Here is an 18,485-nt window from a genome sequence, read left to right as displayed (position 1 = left end):
TTGACAGTAAAAAGTAAATAAGCCATAGTCTAGCCATCACCAGCTGTAAAAATTGCACTAAAGTAAGCCTTGAGCAAGGCAATTAATCACTGTATCTTGAAGAAGAAACTCACTGCTCTAAATATGTGGAACTGTCTGTGCCCCTTTATTTACTCACTACACAGTATACAGTATTCTCTCTGTGAAATACCAGTCCCCTATTCCATTGGCTCTTCTGCTCAGGTCTCTCTACATGTCATTATGCCTGGGCCTTCCATTCTGAGGCTGAGGAGGAGCTGCTGAACATGCTGCCTGCCCTGCAGAAGGGAGAGCCCACCTGGCCTGAGCTACGCTCCATGGGTGTGGGCTGGTGGCTGCGCAGCACCAACAAGCTACGCAGGTGTATTGAGAAGGTGAGGCAGCTAATGGTATAGTTAATTATCATTATCAATTGAGGTGTCTTTTCCTCAAAACTTAAATAGTGACCCAGTGCCAGTTCTTTTCAAATATATTGTCTGATTTGATGAAATTTGCAAATTGTGGAGTCAGTAGCAAATCGGAGTTAAATATAGAGGAGCAATATTCAGTTTGCATTCATCTTGGATATAGGGTTCTTGTTTAATCTTCAAATCGATTTCATAGTTTGTTCTTATTCCATAGTTAACAGATTGGTCTGACACTAAGAAACACAGCAGGATTGTCTAATTTATCTTCAAACACAACATTTTAAAGAGGCTATGCTCATTAGTGTGTTAGTCCTGTGGACTTCATACTGATTACTTTATTTTTAAATTAAGAGCTCTCAGGAAGGTAAAAGTAATTTTTTTTGGTTGCTATAAAACACATCTCTATAACTGAGTTTGAGCTACTCCCACAAATGACCCATAAAACTACAACTTGTTCTGTGGGACAAACTATAACGGCTGAGGAGGGGTGTGCCTCATGTATTTCCATCCTCTTCACATTTTTTTTCCTATTCCTCTTTGTCAGGTTGCCAAGACTTCTTTACAGAGAAACAACGATCCTCTGGATGCAGCTATATTTTACCTTGCAATGAAGAAAAAGGCAGTGGTCTGGGGATTGTACAGGTAGGCAAAACTGACATCATTTTGCATATGAAATACACATGCAGTCATGACTGCCCCCTATTCTTAACCAAGATTAATTCTGTCGCATTGCTGAAGAGCTGTGACACAAGTATTGTTGTTTTGAACCTGCAATGTCTTTCTCTCTCCAGGTCTCAGAAGAATGCCAAAATGACAGAGTTTTTCCGCAACAACTTCAGTGAGGACCGGTGGAGGAAAGCAGCACTGAAAAATGCATTTTCTCTGTTGGGAAAGCAGCGTTTCCAACATTCTGCAGCTTTCTTCCTTCTAGCTGGCTCCCTTAAGGATGCTGTGGAGGCAAGTGGAAAAAAGACAAGACACACTGTTCGCAAAAAGCACTTGTTTCTTCAACTGCAAATGCCACTTGTCAGCCTGCTAAGCCTAAGTTGGAAATCTTGCTTACAGCATAAGTAATGTCAAGTGCATCTTTCATTTTATAGAATTTCTGTAGCATTGGCCGTGTGGCTTTTTTTTCTCTCCAGTATTTCATTCATAAATGACAGTGTTTGATGGTACCGTAAAAGCAGAGAAGCCACATTCACAAAAGATCTCGCCACCGGCATTTCTGTAGCATTCGGCATAATTATTTTATTATTGAAAGAGCTCAATAGATTCCCACATCGGTGTCTTTTGTAATCGGCTTTTAGCACAGTGCACTGAAGAATTGTTGATGTTGGTAATTGACTGTTGGGTATTGCTGTCTTACCTCCCTTTTGTGAGAAGATTCAATAGTATATTGTTACATTTATAAACCAGCAGCACCACATTCCTGTTGAAGCTTCGTAAATGGGGACACACTACCACTATAGAATACATATTTGCATATTTTTTTATGTCAATTTATGTTAAGGAATATAATATATGTTTATGCATGATTGATTGACTGGCTGTTGTAGTTTGAAGTATATATTACAGATATATTTATTTGCATTAGTATTTCTGCCATCTGGTGCAAAAACACACAGCTCTCCATCTTTATGCTCACATGTCAAGATGGCTGCTTCAGGTCATCTTGTACGCTTGACCTTTTATTCATCAAGGTTATTTTCTGTTTAGAAAGTCCCTGAAGCAATGCATTGCATTGTTTTATCTGTGTTTTATGGAAATGAGCGTCAACCAGGCAGAGGGCTCTCATTGACTTTGTTTTAGTCACTCTGGCTGGGAGGTAGCCTCATTGAAATGCACCTCACACCTTACCAGTTGGGAGTAACTACAGCAGCTTCAGCTATCCACTGACTCTTTGCTGTGTGCCCAGACATTTATTTTTTGCATGTTTTGTTTTTCAATTCTTTTCAACGGGGGAAATCTATATTTAGAGGATCATTATCTCTTACTGAGTTATGGTTCCAGATTATACATTATTTGTTTGCTTATGTCTTGTCTTATCTCACCCCATTCAGTCTTGTACCTATCACTCAGAAACCGTTCAATCATAACTGACTATATTATATTACTTTATTTCCTCCTTCAGGTGTGTTTAGAGAAAATGCAGGACCTACAGCTTGCCCTGGTGATCTCCAGATTGTTCGAGTCTGAGTTTGAGACAGCATCCACTTACAAAAAAATCCTCCAGAGACATGTTCTGGGACAAGACAAACAGGTTCAGAATTTGTTTACAGCCTTCACAGGCCATTGTTTTTACTGTATTTTGTCATACTATTGTTATTTTACACTGTAGAAACCTGTATGAGCAATTGTTGTTGTCTGTTTATGTCAGATTCAAGCACACCGCGACCCCTTCCTGCGGAGCATGGCTCACTGGGTCCTGGAGGACTACAGCAGAGCCTTGGACACTCTTCTTGAGCAGCCTGTTAACAGCACCAGCACTGAGAGCAAATGTGATGCTGGTAAGTCTGCAGTGCTTGACCTCAAAGCAAATGTGAAATTTAAATGCACTGTTTGGTACTGTAAACATGTATTTTTACAGTAAATGTATAACCACAGAATCGTTATCCTTCAGTTATCTACTTCACATGTTCAATAGAAGCCCAACCCTCTATTGTTCTGCAATTGCCAAATTTTCATATAATGGCCATGCATTGCTTTGTTGTCATTCCCACATTTGTTTATGCATATATCAATTGTATTAATCATACAAGATGAAAAGTTTACACTTTTAATATTATCTTGAGAATTTTTTCTTTCATGAATGTATGAAAAGACACCGTCGCCGGTTCATATAGACTGTTAGCTGGAGAGGTGCCGGTTTGCCTCTTGGGCACTGCAGAAGTGCCCTTGAGCAAGGCATTGAGACCATGGGTGTGTAAAAATAACAGATAAAAGGTAGAATTTAAGTACTCTTCTTCTTCCTGTTATTTGGGTAGATGTAGTCTGTACCACTGTCAGAAGCCCTTAAAATATCCCAATACCCTGTGCCTTTCTGGACATTTCACACATGTCAAATGCAGGATTGCAAGTAAAAACGGAGGGAATCACTACGTTTACAAATGTCTGACATATTCTGAACCAAGAAGTCCATTTAAATGAAAAAATATGCAAGGCTTGCTTTAAGAATAGATGAAGAACTGAACTTTACTTTGACTAAAGAGCCAAACCAGTCCCAGATTAACATCCCCATGCTACATGTGTTTCATAAATAATGATACAAAACACATTTAATATGCTTACAGTAGAAAACACTTTCTTATAGAAAGTTGAAAATCATTTTTATACTTTATAGATTATGTGCTGTGCTTGCTGGTTTGACAGGCATATTGTTTGTACCTGGATGAAAACAAGTGCTCACATAACTGTATCTTTTAATTCTTTCAAGTTCAAAAACTATTCTGTAAGGACCAGCTATAGTTTCATTTCTGTGTCTGATAATACAGCTTGTTCTTGTAGGTGCAGCTGTCAAAGCAATACAATTGGCAATAAAATGTGATGTTGTTCCCACTCACACAGATCCAATCCAGTTTTCTGTCTCTTTGTATCTATGACAGGTGCCTCTACAGTGTCTACGTGTAACTCTGAGGTTTTCAACTTTTACACCTACCTTCGAACCCACCCACTCCTCCTTCGTCGCCATTTGGGCTCCTCGGACAAAGCTAAAGTCGGACTGACAGCTGAGGGTCGCAGGGCTGACTCCATCAGCCTGGAGGAGAGGAGACTGTTTTTCACAGCTGCATACGCACACCTGCAAGCTGGCTGCCCCATGCTTGCACTCGAAGTCCTCTCCAAGATGCCCAAAGTCCGCAAGCATTCCAAACGGCCCAAGCAGCTGGATACGAGTATCCATGGTGAACTCAGTGTTGGGAGCAAGAACGGACAAACCTCTGACCCGGATTGGTCTCAGCGGGCTCTGAACGGCTACGAGTCGGACGGAAACAGCTTGTCCAACAGCCATTCAGACTCAGTGTTAAGTTTTGACTGGAGCCAGCCGTTGACACATCCAGATGAACCCCTTGAGCTGAAGTGGGACAGTGACAAAGATGATGATGATGAAGATGAGGATGAAGAAGAAAGTAAAAATGGTAAGAGCGGTAGAACTCCAGACAGCAGCAGCGTGTTTCAGGACACACAGGATGCCATGTCGCCGCTAATGGAGACGGTGACAGGAGAGGACAGTGACGACTGCAATGACTTCCTGGCTCCATCTAATGACATATTGGCGGCCCAGCTAAAGTTTACTGCCTGCCTGAAGATTATGACCAATGAGCTCCGGACGCTGTCAACAGGGTATGAGCTGGATGGAGGGAAGCTACGCTGCCAGCTTTACCAGTGGTTGGAAAGAGAGGTAAAGGCAGCGCAAAGTCCATCATTTTGTAGATAGAGAGTTTTTGCTTATGAAATTATTTACCTTTTACTGTTTGACCGTTTGATGGCTTTGCTCTCACACTCACACATGCAGGGGGAATCATCCTTCTTGATGCATTAGATATAAGATGCATTTAAATTTACATATAAGATATAAAAAATGTAATTTTTTTTGTAAATTTGTTTTAACCCAGGTGGTGGCTCTCCAGCATTGTTGCAGCTACAAACCCTGCTTGCCAGAGCTGTCTGTTCAGGGTGATGCCTCTGTTTCTGGGCTGGCGGAGGAGGATCAGGTGGGTGTAGATAGCTGGCAGCTTCTAGATTTGTCAGATGTTCCCGACGATAAATGCAACTGAACAACACGGTGTGTCTTGACGTAGTTTTGAAAAATTGTAAATTGAATCAAAGATTGCACTCTTTTACCTTTTGTAATATCTCAACTCCTTCTAACATGCTGTAAAAAATTGCCCTATTTCATAGCAAACCCTATTATACATACCCACTCTAACAAAGAACATTCACTGTGCCTTTACAGGTAATTTAAAAAATGCATTTCAAACATGCACTAGTTTATTTATTGTTGACAGAACAGATTATTGTTAATTGTTTTGAGTTTGCCATTGTTTGGGTTTTGTATGAATACAAGCCAACTGGATAACTTTGGCATATTTCCAGGGAACTAATCATGTGAAATGTATTTTCTAGCTCGGTAGTCCTCGTGGTGACAGCCAGAGGAGCAGGAGACATTGGCTGCAGAGTAACCAGCCCTTACTCAGGATGTTTCTGAGCTACTGCAGCCTGCATGGCTCCCACGGTGGAGGTCTGGCCTCAGTGCGCATGGAGATCATATTATTGCTTCAAGAGTCTCACCAGGTAATTAAAACATGCACTGATGCACATGAAAAGACACTGACAGACACTTTGAAATGGCAGCCCATTTAGTCAGTAGCTTGTGCTTCTATAATAACTGGTTTTAGGTCGCTGGTGGAAGTGATAACACAATTAGTCTAATCACTATTATTTAACTGATCACAGAGAAAGACAAACATCATGAATCCATCTGAAAGCATGCCTTAATGCAAAAGATTCCTAAGACACAAACATACAGAGACCTAATTATTGTGCACTGGCGATCACACCTCAAGCAATGGGCTGGCATGTTGTGCTGATTTTCAGAGCTCCTGAGGGAATTCCTGCCTTGGGCGGACTATTCAAAGGTTGAGTAAAATTTTAGGAGGTAAACAACTCAACGAGCCGTCATAGAAACAACGTTCTTGATTGTTAGCGCAGTCAACAAGCACTGGGAGTTCTGTTGACTTTCTTGCTTTGATTTTGTTTTCTTTTGTCCCAGCTCTGGTCCCATAGTTGTCAAAATTCTACATTGTTGTCGAGGAAATGTCAGGATTTTTCTTTTGTCTCAACTTCAATCCGTCTGTGAGCTTCTGTTCAGGAGGTTGCTGACAACTGAATTTGATTCATCAAGCGTGACGAACATTAGCCTGTGGTATTCTCGCACACAAAGAGTCATGTTCAGGGATCTAGTAAACAAACATAAAACCAGACACCCCTGTGTTGCTTTCTTCTTTTTAGCTCTTTAAATGTCATTCACACATTCACTGGAAAACACACCATGCACTCTAAGTACGGGATCATGTATGACATATTCTGGCTGTACAAAAGTCTCTTGTTTCACAGATAAAAGCATCGCCTCTCATTTCCCGGTTGCCTTGTGTGAGCTGTCACTGTTACCCTCTAAAAAAAGCAATGAGGAAGTTAAATATATTTGCTCTTATTTGTCAACGTTAATGTGGTGTGAATGATGTGTAGTTAGTCATATGTCCCTGTGTAGAAGTCTGCTCCGTCTGAAGACAAAACACTTGGTGTATACATCCACATTCTCAAAACCGTATGCGGTACCTGAAGACATAATGTCATGACTGTACTCACATTTCAATACATTCCTCTCTGGTTTCTCTTTAAAGGATGACTCCATCCAGTCAGCGATGATGCCTTGTTGTCAAACAACCTCCATCCCTCTTTTGATGGCCTGCACGGCCAATGTAAAGACGGTGGTGGCCAATCCCATCGTCTACCTGACCAACCTGGCTCACGACATCTTGCAGACGATCAATTCACTCAACTCTCCTCCACATCCCGACGTGGTTAACAATGAGGTACGACAGGCTCTATTTCTACTTCTCATACTGAACATTTTCTCTTGGTAGAAGATCTATGAATTGTATTTAATTGAAAGATGACACTGATGCTGGGATATGTGAGCAATGAATCGCAGTAGATATATGACTAACTAATTGAAACAATTTAGCCTGGATTTATGTGTCCGGATCCAGATGTTATCAGCCTATATGTCAGGAGGAATGTATGTAAATATATGTTTGAGATGGTTTACACAACAGGGAGACGTCATAATGTCAATCTGTTGTGTCTTAAAAGAAAACCAAATAAATGTTTTAAAAATAAAAAAATACAAATAAAAAATTAACATTTTTTCATTGTATGTCAGTTTTTAACAAATGCTTGGAAAAGTTTAGTTGTGTTATTTTTGTGTTTACTTTTTAGCGTATTAATTTACCTCAAACACTCATGTTTTATTATTTTTTTGTTGTCCTTTACCTTGTTTCAGATCTATGTGATGCACACATTGGCTGCCTCCCTGTCAGCCTGTATATATCAGTGTCTCTGTGATGGACACACCCACAGGTAAGTGTCTCAAGCAGGGATTTTAAAGATGCAGTGTGTAGGAGTGAGGTTGCACGTTGCAACCAAATTAAATTCTACAGTGGTTGGCCCTATCTAGCCCCAGTGTTTGGTTTGTCCATTCGAATTTGGGTATCTGGGGTCAAACAATTGCACTTCCCATACACCCAGTGTTTGAAATGCTTTTATGCAGCCTTACTCAAAAGAATTCGAGTTCATAGTTGCGGCATCTCTCAAAGCTTGCTTCTTTAATTCTTCATATAACTTCAAGCGATGCTTATCTTTGACACAGCTTTTTGAATTTTCCACCACATTCATCTTGACATGACTCCATTAACAGCACTAATCCACCACTGGATTATTTATCCATCAAGAGTGATCTGACTTTGTTTTCCTATTCTTAGCATTAACATTTAAAAGACAAAAAAAAGTTAATTTCCAGTGCGTGTGTGTGTGTGTGTGTGTGTGTGTGTGTGTGTGTGTGTGTGTGTGTGTGTGTGTGTGTGTGTGTGTGTGTGTGTGTGTGTGTGTGTGTGTGTGTGTGTGTGTGTGTGTGTGTGTGTGTGTGTGTGTGTGTGTGTGTGTGTGTGTGTGTGTGTGTGTGTGTGTGTGTGTGTGTGTGTGTGTGTGTGTGTGTGTGTGTGTGTGTGTGTGTGTGTGTGTGTGTGTGTGTGTGTGTGTGTGTAATAAACTTATTGGAGCAGAATAATAAGATAAGGGGGAAGGGACACGACTACTGGTTACCAAGCAAGAGGGTAATGCACAAATACATCTTAAGTCAAACACTACAAATGTAAAAGTGAAAAATGCTTTTCAAGATGGCCTTTTTATGGAAAATTATCTCAGCACATGCTTTAGGCAGGCGACAACCTCCAGTTCTGAAAAAAAATGCACTCCTCATATTGCAAAGTCAGAATTTATAGATGTCTATGAAAAAAATAACCCTACTTCTCACTTGATGTATTACCTCATTAAACATTGTAAAAATTAATTTATGGTCTCAGTTGCTAGTTTCCAGTCTTGTTGAATACAGCGCGGTGTTCATTTAGAAAATGGTTGTCCCATTCAGAGTCAAATAGACCAAGCAGGGTTTGCTTCAGAGCGTAGCTACCTTGTGATTGAGAGGTCGCTGTCACATCATTATCCAATCTAGGCGTTTTCCTTGTTCTTTACCTAAAACTTTAACCTGTGTTTTCAGTTCGTAAAGGTTAATTACATTACTTAAATTACATCATACATCATTAAGTACATAAAAAAAAAACAAAAAAAAAACAAGATCACATCAGTCAAACTGCCGAATATATGACTCAGGAACATCACCCTATAAAATGAATAGGTGGCATCATGGTGACTAAGTTCACTTCTTATATACAGTCCATGGCTTTAGGGTGCTTTTATTTGTGAAACAAATATATATAAGTCATTGTCTGTTTTGATCGTGTTGAGAATCATTTCTGAGGGCTGCAAGGGATCTGTTTGTCATTCTTATTGTTAATACTTAATTAGATTTTTGATTTTGACAGATGGGAGGAGCATTGTTTATTCATGGCCCTTATGTACCACAACTCTCATCATTTTGACAACGACGCAGTAGGATTTCAACTTTGGCTGGTTGCATGTGTGTTTGGCTTACAGCTGTGCTGCTGTGTGAGTTCTTGTCACGGCTCTGCCAGATTGCTTGATGTTTTAGAGAATCTTTTTACTTATGCGTGGCCAGACGGGGGGTCTTTAAAGCCACAGTGCTGTGACCCCAGAGATGGATTTGCTTGTATCGGTTCAATAATGTGTCAAACAAAGACATTATTCTTTCAGAGCAAGATCTCTGACATTGGTATTGCAAACCCAACGCAGCTCTAAGCAATGTGATGAAATGAGCACTTTTGTATCTTTCATATCCGCCATATACATTACTCACACACACACACACACACACACACACACACACACACACACACACACACACACACACACACATTGTTTGGAGCTGCAAATTAGCAAAAGGCTATTTCTAATTTAACACAATCTTTGTTATGGAAATTCTGCTATAAACTCTCCTGGTATTGCAGCAGATGTTTGATGGAATCGTGCTTTTGTTTCTTCCTCTTGAGTGTGGGAGAGAGAGAGATGGAGCGAGTGTAAGAGTGTGAATTTTTTAAAAGATATTTCAGAATGTAGGTTGTGGGGGGTTGAGCGTTGACGTCAAGCTGAGGGGTTTTGATGCATGTTCTTCAGGTTATTCTCTCTCATCATGTTCATTTCAGTTTTATTCAGTTAAAAGTTAAGAAAACAACTCAGAGGTGCATCCATATGAAGCCTAAAAGCACTGGAGGTTTCTGTAGTTGTACATTTGCAGCGTTGTGTGGCATAATGCATTACATTTATGAATAAGTGCATTAAGGCCACAGTGACTGCCACTCCTCCTTCTGAATGATGTTGGATTATTTTTGATGATTGTTGTTGTTTTTTCACAGATGCTTAATAGGGGACTTACAGTATTAGATGTTAGAATATTAATAGACTCTCTGGCGGGTCAATCCTTCCATATTCTCTGTAAAAAAAAGTTCATCTGCAGCAATCCAAGGTTTTTTGTGTTGAAAAGCACCTTGATATAAGAGTACTGGTGCTTTCTTCATCATTAATCTTTTCTTCTATGTTAAAGTTACATCAAATATCTCTGTTTTGTTGTCTTTGGCAGCAACTATGACGATAAGCTGCAATTGCATGTGTTTTGCCACAAATGTCCAGTCCGTAATATTGAAAACGCTAAGGCTTTCATCAGTGGGCCATAAGCTCAAACATTGTTATCTCAATTGGCGATAATGATTTAACAGACATTTAATTAAATGTTAAATCTTCAAGATTATTACTTTAACAGATAAGATGGGTTGCTTACCTGAGATGAGACAATTAGTATTAAATGTCTTGATGGAGCTTGACAGCAGTTCCTTTTACTTGGAAACATCATCTCTGAATAGATAACAAAGCTATTTACACCACCTAACCCAATTAAAAAGAAAAATAAAGTATTTTCAGTCCAGCATTTCATGTTTAATATGTACCCATGTACTGACTGTTGCTTTCTTTTGTGTCCCACAGCCACGTGAACCATTTCACAGGAATCGTGTATCAGAGTGTGTTGCTCTCTCAGAAGCAGCCAGTCAGAACTGTCAGCATGGATGAGTCTGTTCAGCCCAACTCTTCCCCTGCACAGTGGCCAGGTACATCAGCCAAACACATTTTTGCTTTTTTTGTTTCTTATTGTCAACATATAAAAGATCCAAGGCTGCAATGCATTTGTCAGTTTCTCAGTACTTACCATCTTCCCTGTCTTTGTTCACTTTCATGCTTCATTCCTACTTTAAAAATATAAACTATATATTTTTAAAGGCAAAGTAAGCTGTGGAAAATAGCTATAGGCATATAATATTAAATAGCGCATATGCTGGGACAACTGGTCTTTTTATGGGATTCATTTGCAATATAAAAACATGTCAATAAAATATTTTTGGAGCTGGCAAATTTCACCATCTTTTGCCACCCATCCTGTTTCTTGTCCTGCATCTGGAATTAACTGGGGTTGGATGTACATACATATGAACTTATTGATGAATGCATTCATTATCTTACCTCTTTCTTGTGTGTATTGTGTGCCTTTTTTTTTTTTTATTTTGTAGTTTGCACCTTTTTAAATGACAAATGCTGTTCTTTGTCTCACTTTTGTCCCTTCTCTTGCCTCCCTTCTCATTGCTCCCTCCAGGTATTGCATCTCTGATTCGCCTGTTGAGCTCAGCAGGCGAGGAGAGCCAACCAGGTTTAGCCGTGCTGCTCTGTGAGATTCTGACTGCTGTGTTCCTCAGTCTGTTTGTTCACGGCATGGCCACTCACTCAAGCAACGAGCTGTTTCGCATCGTGGCCCATCCTCTCAACAGCCAGCTTTGGGTGACGGTGTTCGGGGGAGGCGCCCGGGCCCCTGTCATCGAGAAACCCTACAGCCCAACAAGAACACCCCCACCAGGTTGGTATGGATTAGTGAGGCCCCTCTATTTTTCTTTCTGACAGTCTGCCTGAGTGGGTGTCTCTCTCTCATTTTTCTTTTGGAGGTGACCCAGTAGCAAAATTAAATCAGTGCTGCTAAATTAATTGGGTTCCTGTCTGTAGGTCATAATGAAATCCATCAACTTATTAGTCTAAGAGCTGTTTCCCTTTCACTCTGTGCTATTCCCTCATGGTTGGCAGATTAAACCTGATGTAATGTAATGCAACTGTAACATCTGTTTATTTGACCAAATGTCAGCATTTTAAACAACCGGGTGTTTCTTTTGTATTTTTAGCGAGATATTGTGAAATTTAAAGCTGATTTTATTGTCATCAACAAAAAGAGCATGTCATGCTTGTCAATATGTATTGTATAAGAAGTAAAAATGCACAAGTGAGTAGGAGTGTGATGGGCGGCTCATCAATCATTGATGCAGAAAATTTAACAAGCGCGTTCTCTCGACACCCCAGCCTCACCAAGCGGCACAGACAGGAAGTCCCGGCGATTCAGGCTCTTGTCTTCACGCAGTGGATCCAAGGACGAGTCTGGGATAGAGCATGAGGCCCCATCCAGTCACAAGCGAAGTCCTGTAGTGGAGCAAGAAGCTACTTCCATCTTTAAAGAACGATTTGTCCCCCCAGAGCTCAGCATTTGGGATTACTTTATCAACAAGGTAAATGAATGTCAATAATGACCCCATAACAAATCTGGTGAAACATGACCCATCATCCTTTTCTTCAGTGTCAGAGTCAGTGTTTTGTGTACTGACTTTTCATTGGGATAATGTCTCAACATAATGTGTCACATATAACATTAATGAATCATAATTTAATTTTCAATTAGATTTTGAGAATATTATGGTATGTTTAATTAAACTGCCAATGTATAGTCATCTAAATACATGAATTTGTTTGAATATTCAGCATTTACTGAAGCTGCCTGGCAGGGAAAACATGTTTTTTGAATTTAATTTTATATAATTACTTCTTAATGGGTATAATTTTCCTTAAGTGTTTTTGTTTAACTATAATTCTCTCTCTCTGTCTCTCTCTCTACCTCTCTCTCTCTCTCTCTGGCTTATTCACTGTGTCTTTCAGCCTTCGCTGCCACCATCAGAAAACAGAATTGAATATGACTCGGAGGAGAGCCAGGACAGTCAAGATGAAGATGAAGAGGATGATGAATATGAAGATGTGTTTGACCCCAGCTCTCCCCAAAGAGAGCATTCAAACCACAATTCATACAGGTAACGACTTCACCTGAATTCACGTTAACCTGCATGTGTTGATAGCCGTTTGTGTCTCTGTACTGATTCTTATTCAGTTGCACCACCTCTAAAATAATCCACGTTTTTGACCCATTTAGGTATTTTAATCTCATTTGTAATTTATTTTTTCACCCTTTTCAGTTGGTGTTTGATGCGTCTGGCAATGGTTCAGCTTGTGTTGGTCAACCTCAAGTCCTTTTACCCAATGGCAGGATATGATCTATTAGGTAAACGCTACCACACACACTGTTCTGTACTAACACCCAGGATGTAGATGTAAATGCTGCCCTATTTCTCACTGCTTGTCTTAGCTGATGATATTGTATTCTTGCTTCGACTTAACACAGATCTGCCGGTGGCCTCTCCTCTTTGCCACGCTGTGCTGAAGACGCTGCAGCGATGGGAGCAAGTGCTACAGAAAAGGCTGGAGATCTTTGGTGGACCCCCTTCCAAGTACATCTCCTCCCCCCTCCAGGATGAAATGACCGCACCAGGCCCTGCCCTTCTCAGACACAAGGCCCTGTTTGAACCATCCAACATCCCGTTCAGGTACCATCATGGGGTGGGGATCAGTAAAACAAGTTCAAGAAAATGGTCTTTTTTTACTGTTAACTGTTGCCTTCAGCACTAGATTTATATGTACATAGTCACAATACATTCACACCAGTAAAATTAATTTAGAAATTGTCCCTCTGGATTTCCATAGATTAAAATGTTTTATCCTACAGCTGATGTGACCCCAATTGATTCTCAAGTTGCCCATACAGTACACTCTGTAGGGATTTACTCTCCCTGGAGGAACAACTGTTACTGTATGTGCATTTGATGTGTTTTTCCTTACGCACCAAATGTGTGGAGATTTCCGATCAGCACCAATTGCACAAATTATAATCTTTTAAGACATTTTGTTCTGCTCCAGTGAAGTGATGCCCTTGATCTTATGAAATCTGTTGTATTGTTTTCAGGACTAATCAGCAATCGGCACTCCCAGTGAAACGTCTATGGCAGTTTCTGGTCAAGCAGGAAGAAGTGCAGGAGACTTTCATTAGAAACATCTTTGCCAAGAAACGGGACCCGAATGAGGTACGCCATGTTTACGCAATGCCAACCCTCTGCATGTGTTGCACAGCTAATGCATTGTAATGATTGTCACTGAATAACACATTAACATTTTTCGTAATAAGATTTGTGTTTCTGTATTCACCCCCAAAGCAAACTGCATCATTATTGCTGTTATATAACTGTTGATGCATTTGTCCTTTTTTGTTTTCCTGCATGCCAAACACGTGTATTATTACTGCCTCAAGTTGCATGTTAATGCTTTTAATTGTATTCCAATAAGTACACCCCGTTTTATTAACGGCACAATAATTCCCTTTCTGTGTGTGTTTGCATGGTTCATCACTGGTTGTTGTTGTATGTTGTGTGTGTGTGTTGTGTGTGCGCGTATGACTACCCTGTGCTGCTTCCTCAATCAATAAAGTCGGGTGAGGACCAGACTGACAATATGAAATGTTCAGGCATGGAGGAGACAGGAAACAATCAGGTACTGCTGCTTCAGATAAATTGACTTTTGGTATTGGGATGGGATGGGCATCAAATCTCAGTTCCAACTGAACTTCGTCCGTGGCACCAAGTACTGAAAACTGTCAAGAAACAAACATTTTGATTATGATTATTGTACTGTACATTTTTTAAGCGAGTGTTGGCATTTATAGTTGAAAAAATCAAGTAATAATCAAGTAGTAATCAAGTCATACCCATCAAGTAATACCCATCAAGTAATACCCAGCAAGCTAAAACTGTAATTGATATTTGTATATGTTTAACCATGCATCCCTGCTCTGTGAACTCTTCACAAATAATGTGTGAATGTGTTTATTATTAACAACAGTACTTATGATTTGACAAGACCCATGAGTATGCAATGTTGGACTCTGTGCAGATGTTGTGAAACCTTACAGAAAACATACTTCACATCACCATAATGTAGTGTGGGCGGTGCAATATCTAGCTTTTATTAGATATGAGAACACACACATCACGTGTCGTCTATTTGACTCCCACCAGAATAGTAAATGTGTCTTTTCACGTAACAATCTTTAACATTCTCATCTTGACAGAATTCCAGTACATTATTTTCTGGACCATGAACTAAGAATTTTCTGCTCAGTGTTTGACAATAATCTTACATTTGGTTTTTCTAAATATCCATGTGAATGTAAGCCATAAGTCTCAAATTGCTCTTTACATTGATGATTCATAGAGGTTTTCTAATCTCCTGGCTCTCGCTGTGCAAGCTGCCATGTTGTAGCTACTCCATTTGGCTCTGTGTTAATTAACCCAGTCTCTCAGAGGACAAGCTATGAAGCTGAATAGCTTCTGATTAATGGGCCCAACACTGTCGCAGTGAATCTGCGCCCCACAGGGATTATGTGCTCGGCGAAAATGGCAAACCACCATATTTAGATTTCTGCAAGTTTTACTTTATTCCATCTGACAGAAAAAGACGTGGTCTTTTCCCCTTGAATAACTGCAGGAAAGATTTTAATTCAATATCATGCACAAAGGATGCCTGTCTCATTTTGAGCACATTTGTTACATCTCTACAATATGCATAGCTACAGTAAAGCTTACTCAGCTACTGCGTCGTCCCGTAGCACCTCTGTGGTACAGTGTGTGCCTGAGCTCACTGCTCAAGGCTTGTTGTGCTCATGCTATCAAAAGGCACTAACCCAGTTATGTTGGCTGCTGTGGTTAACAGGGTGGCCTGATGCACCTCACATGTCCTTCCCTAACCTCTAAAGGCAAGACAAACAAACACATAAAGAGTGGCTCTGTTAGAACATCAGCTCTGTTGTCTTCTGCGGCAAATAATTTGACATTTCATTCGTCAACCCCTCATGGATCTTGTCAGGTCATTGCTTCTGTAGCATGAAGGGAAACGAATTGTATCTGAAATGATTTGTCTGCAGGAAATGTTCACCAGCGTTTCAACCATAATGATTGTCCGTGGCTGCGGTGTGTTTGTGTGCGTCCGTTTGTTCCTCTGTGCAGACTGAGTCAGATCTGGGCTCCCCCGGAGGAAAGGCACGCATCATCCACAAGGAATCTGACATCATCACAGCCTTTGCAATCAACAAGGTACGACGCTTTTACACAGACGTCACTCAACAAGCCAATATACTCTGACAGGCCTAGTGTGTTTCCAGCTAAGGATTTGGTTATAAAAGCTCTTATAAACCCATTGTCCTGACAAAAGTCAGTGACTAGCTTTTGAACATAGTGGAGCTTTAAGCAGCTAAAGAGCAAGATATTTCCATCAGGAGTCTGTGGGAACCAAAAACGGAGCTTAAAGGAGAGTAACTATTGGAATATACACAAGCCAAAAACTACAAAATAGTGTTAATGGCTCTCAATGCCTGCTTGATATATAAATAGGCAACATACGGTGATAATATGTCAGCATTGTGTGTCCCCAAGTGCCCAAACAAAATCAGTTCATACTGCTGTGTTTAGTTCTTAGCCCAGCTGTACATGATAATTTTCTAGTATGGTAAAACAGATGTTCCACTCCTCAAATAAAATTACATTTTGTTGCCTTCATTTGAAGTCTTAAACTGTGGTCGATTCACAGAATTTTATGAACCACAACCTCAAGTCATTAGCTTAACTTTGACCAACAGATTCAGAGATTTGAATTCAAAACAAATATTAAATATTTTTTGCCCGTGGAACGAGTCCTACACCATATCCTAGCACCTTTGATGTTGTTGAGCCTTTGTTTTCTTTGTTTGATATATGAAGAGGTTCACCGTGATTCTCTTGCCTTAGTATTTATTTCATGTTTGTTTAAAGGGAAGCAGTTGCGATCAAAGGTGCACCTCAAGTCATCGTACAAATTTGATGATTTTGTGACCACGGGCAAATAGAGTTGGAATGGGCCCCATGTACCGAGGCTAAGTCCTCACTGCAGCGGCCCGGGTTTGAATCTGACCGGCAGCCCTTCGCCCCCCTTTCACTCTCACGCCATCCTCTCTGAATAAAGGCAAAAGGGCCAAAAAATATAGTATATATTAGTCACTTTAAGCCTCGCCCTAGTTTCCTCATCTCATCCTCTCTCTCACCTGCCTCTCCGTTTCCCTACTTCCTGTCTCTGTATCTTTCCCAGGCGAACCGTAATTGTTTAGTGATGGCCTCCCCCCATGACATTCAGGAGTTGGATGTGTCATCTATCCTGGCCACACAGATCATGACATGGATCGATGACGATGACACAGAAGTCAAAGGGTACGAGAGCTGTGTGTCTGTGTGCGCGTGTGTGCGTGTGCGCGTGTGTGTGTGTGTGAGTTAAATTGGGTGTGGAACACTGTGATTGGCTCAGTAATGATTGTGTAGGCGGTGTATCTGCAGTGATTGCATGTCACTTACTGTCAGTATGCAAAAAATGTCCTCATTTATATAGCGCTTTTCTCCAAAGCGCTATACAGGAATGACTGACATTCACCCATTCACACACACATTCACACACCGACGGCGGAGTCAACCACGCAGGGCGACAGCCAGCTCGTCAGTAATTAGGGTGAGGCGTCTTGCTCATGGACACCAGGCACTCAGCTAGGAGGAGCCGGGAATCGAACCAGCAATTTTGCGGTTGCCAGCCAAACATTCTCCTGAGCTAAACCCCCCCGTATGCGATGTGTTGTTGTCCTGCATACGTGTCATCTGTTATAGTTTCACCTTCAATACATACAGTGCCACCAAATATTGTTTCTCTATAATAAGGTAATGCTGGAATGATATTTGTTGAATTGTTATTTTTCTAATTTTAGGGATTATTAATGTGACCTTTTATGTGTTTTCTGCTGAATATGTCTCAGATCTATCTCTGAACTGTTGTGTGTTGTATTATTTTAGATTATTACATTACATCCATGAAGGTATTGTATGCCTAGTTATTGTTACCGTTATGTTGTGTAGTGTTGGTGGTGATGACTTCCTGGTGGTCCATGCACGCGACGACTTTGCCGCCCTCCACGGCACCACGCCGTACACTCACAGCAGCCCCGGCACACCCATCAACATGCCGTGGCTGGGAGGAGTGCAGACAGGCCGGGGTGCAGCTGTGGTGAGTTCTAGACCAGAAGTTGAATATGATTATTGTTGAGTTATTTTCCATCCATCTGTTTTTTCAGAGTCATGCAAGTTGTTTTGCATGTTTTTTGCAATTAACTGCAAACTGAGCTGACAACCTTTTTACAAAAAGCATGCAGCGTAGCACCCTTAGAGCTAAATTGTAGGTGGGTGTGGGCCAGTATACTAATGCAGTCTATTCAACATATTGAAATGGGCTCGTTTCACAGAGGTTAGAAGAGTTAGGAGACAAAAAAAAATATTCTTACAAAATAGACTGACAAAACAATATTTTTTAAAGGAAGTCACGCTGGGGTTCAGCAAAGTGTTTCACATTTTTTGCCATGTTCTGACATTTCATAGATAAACATTTGATGAATTCACAGCACATTAATCATGAAAAACAAAAACCTCAAAACATTCTTTTATATTCTTCAAGTTAAGCGATGTTGTCTGTTGCTCTGGATCTGCCCTTTTTGTTCTCAAAGCA

At 40.5% G+C, this 18,485-nt stretch overlaps 1 protein-coding gene across 4 annotated transcripts in view; it reads left to right on the top strand.

The window, feature by feature from the left end:
* Positions 1 to 18,485, top strand: part of dmxl1 (Dmx like 1) — a 46,593-nt gene that overhangs the window by 20,294 nt on the left and 7,814 nt on the right. For 3 of the 4 annotated variants that reach the window (XM_084024650.1, XM_084024649.1, XM_084024648.1), the window contains exons 24-44: positions 223 to 392; positions 970 to 1,067; positions 1,217 to 1,382; positions 2,557 to 2,685; positions 2,803 to 2,932; positions 4,028 to 4,821; positions 5,036 to 5,134; positions 5,547 to 5,714; positions 6,824 to 7,015; positions 7,486 to 7,562; positions 10,656 to 10,777; positions 11,317 to 11,574; positions 12,066 to 12,268; positions 12,693 to 12,841; positions 13,004 to 13,089; positions 13,210 to 13,411; positions 13,828 to 13,945; positions 14,346 to 14,408; positions 15,920 to 16,006; positions 17,034 to 17,152; positions 17,843 to 17,990. In XM_084024650.1, the coding sequence (XP_083880776.1) occupies positions 223 to 392; positions 970 to 1,067; positions 1,217 to 1,382; positions 2,557 to 2,685; positions 2,803 to 2,932; positions 4,028 to 4,821; positions 5,036 to 5,134; positions 5,547 to 5,714; positions 6,824 to 7,015; positions 7,486 to 7,562; positions 10,656 to 10,777; positions 11,317 to 11,574; positions 12,066 to 12,268; positions 12,693 to 12,841; positions 13,004 to 13,089; positions 13,210 to 13,411; positions 13,828 to 13,945; positions 14,346 to 14,408; positions 15,920 to 16,006; positions 17,034 to 17,152; positions 17,843 to 17,990 (3,578 nt within the window). The remainder of the gene's footprint in view (positions 1 to 222; positions 393 to 969; positions 1,068 to 1,216; positions 1,383 to 2,556; positions 2,686 to 2,802; positions 2,933 to 4,027; positions 4,822 to 5,035; positions 5,135 to 5,546; positions 5,715 to 6,823; positions 7,016 to 7,485; positions 7,563 to 10,655; positions 10,778 to 11,316; positions 11,575 to 12,065; positions 12,269 to 12,692; positions 12,842 to 13,003; positions 13,090 to 13,209; positions 13,412 to 13,827; positions 13,946 to 14,345; positions 14,409 to 15,919; positions 16,007 to 17,033; positions 17,153 to 17,842; positions 17,991 to 18,485) is intronic. The other variant, XM_084024651.1, reaches the window with a different exon arrangement.

Source organism: Eutrigla gurnardus (assembly GCF_963514095.1).
Source record: "Eutrigla gurnardus genome assembly, chromosome: 13".
Lineage (NCBI taxonomy): Eukaryota > Metazoa > Chordata > Actinopteri > Perciformes > Triglidae > Eutrigla > Eutrigla gurnardus.
The sequence above is the reverse complement of the archived record's forward strand: the minus strand, read 5'-3'. Positions and strand labels throughout refer to the sequence as shown.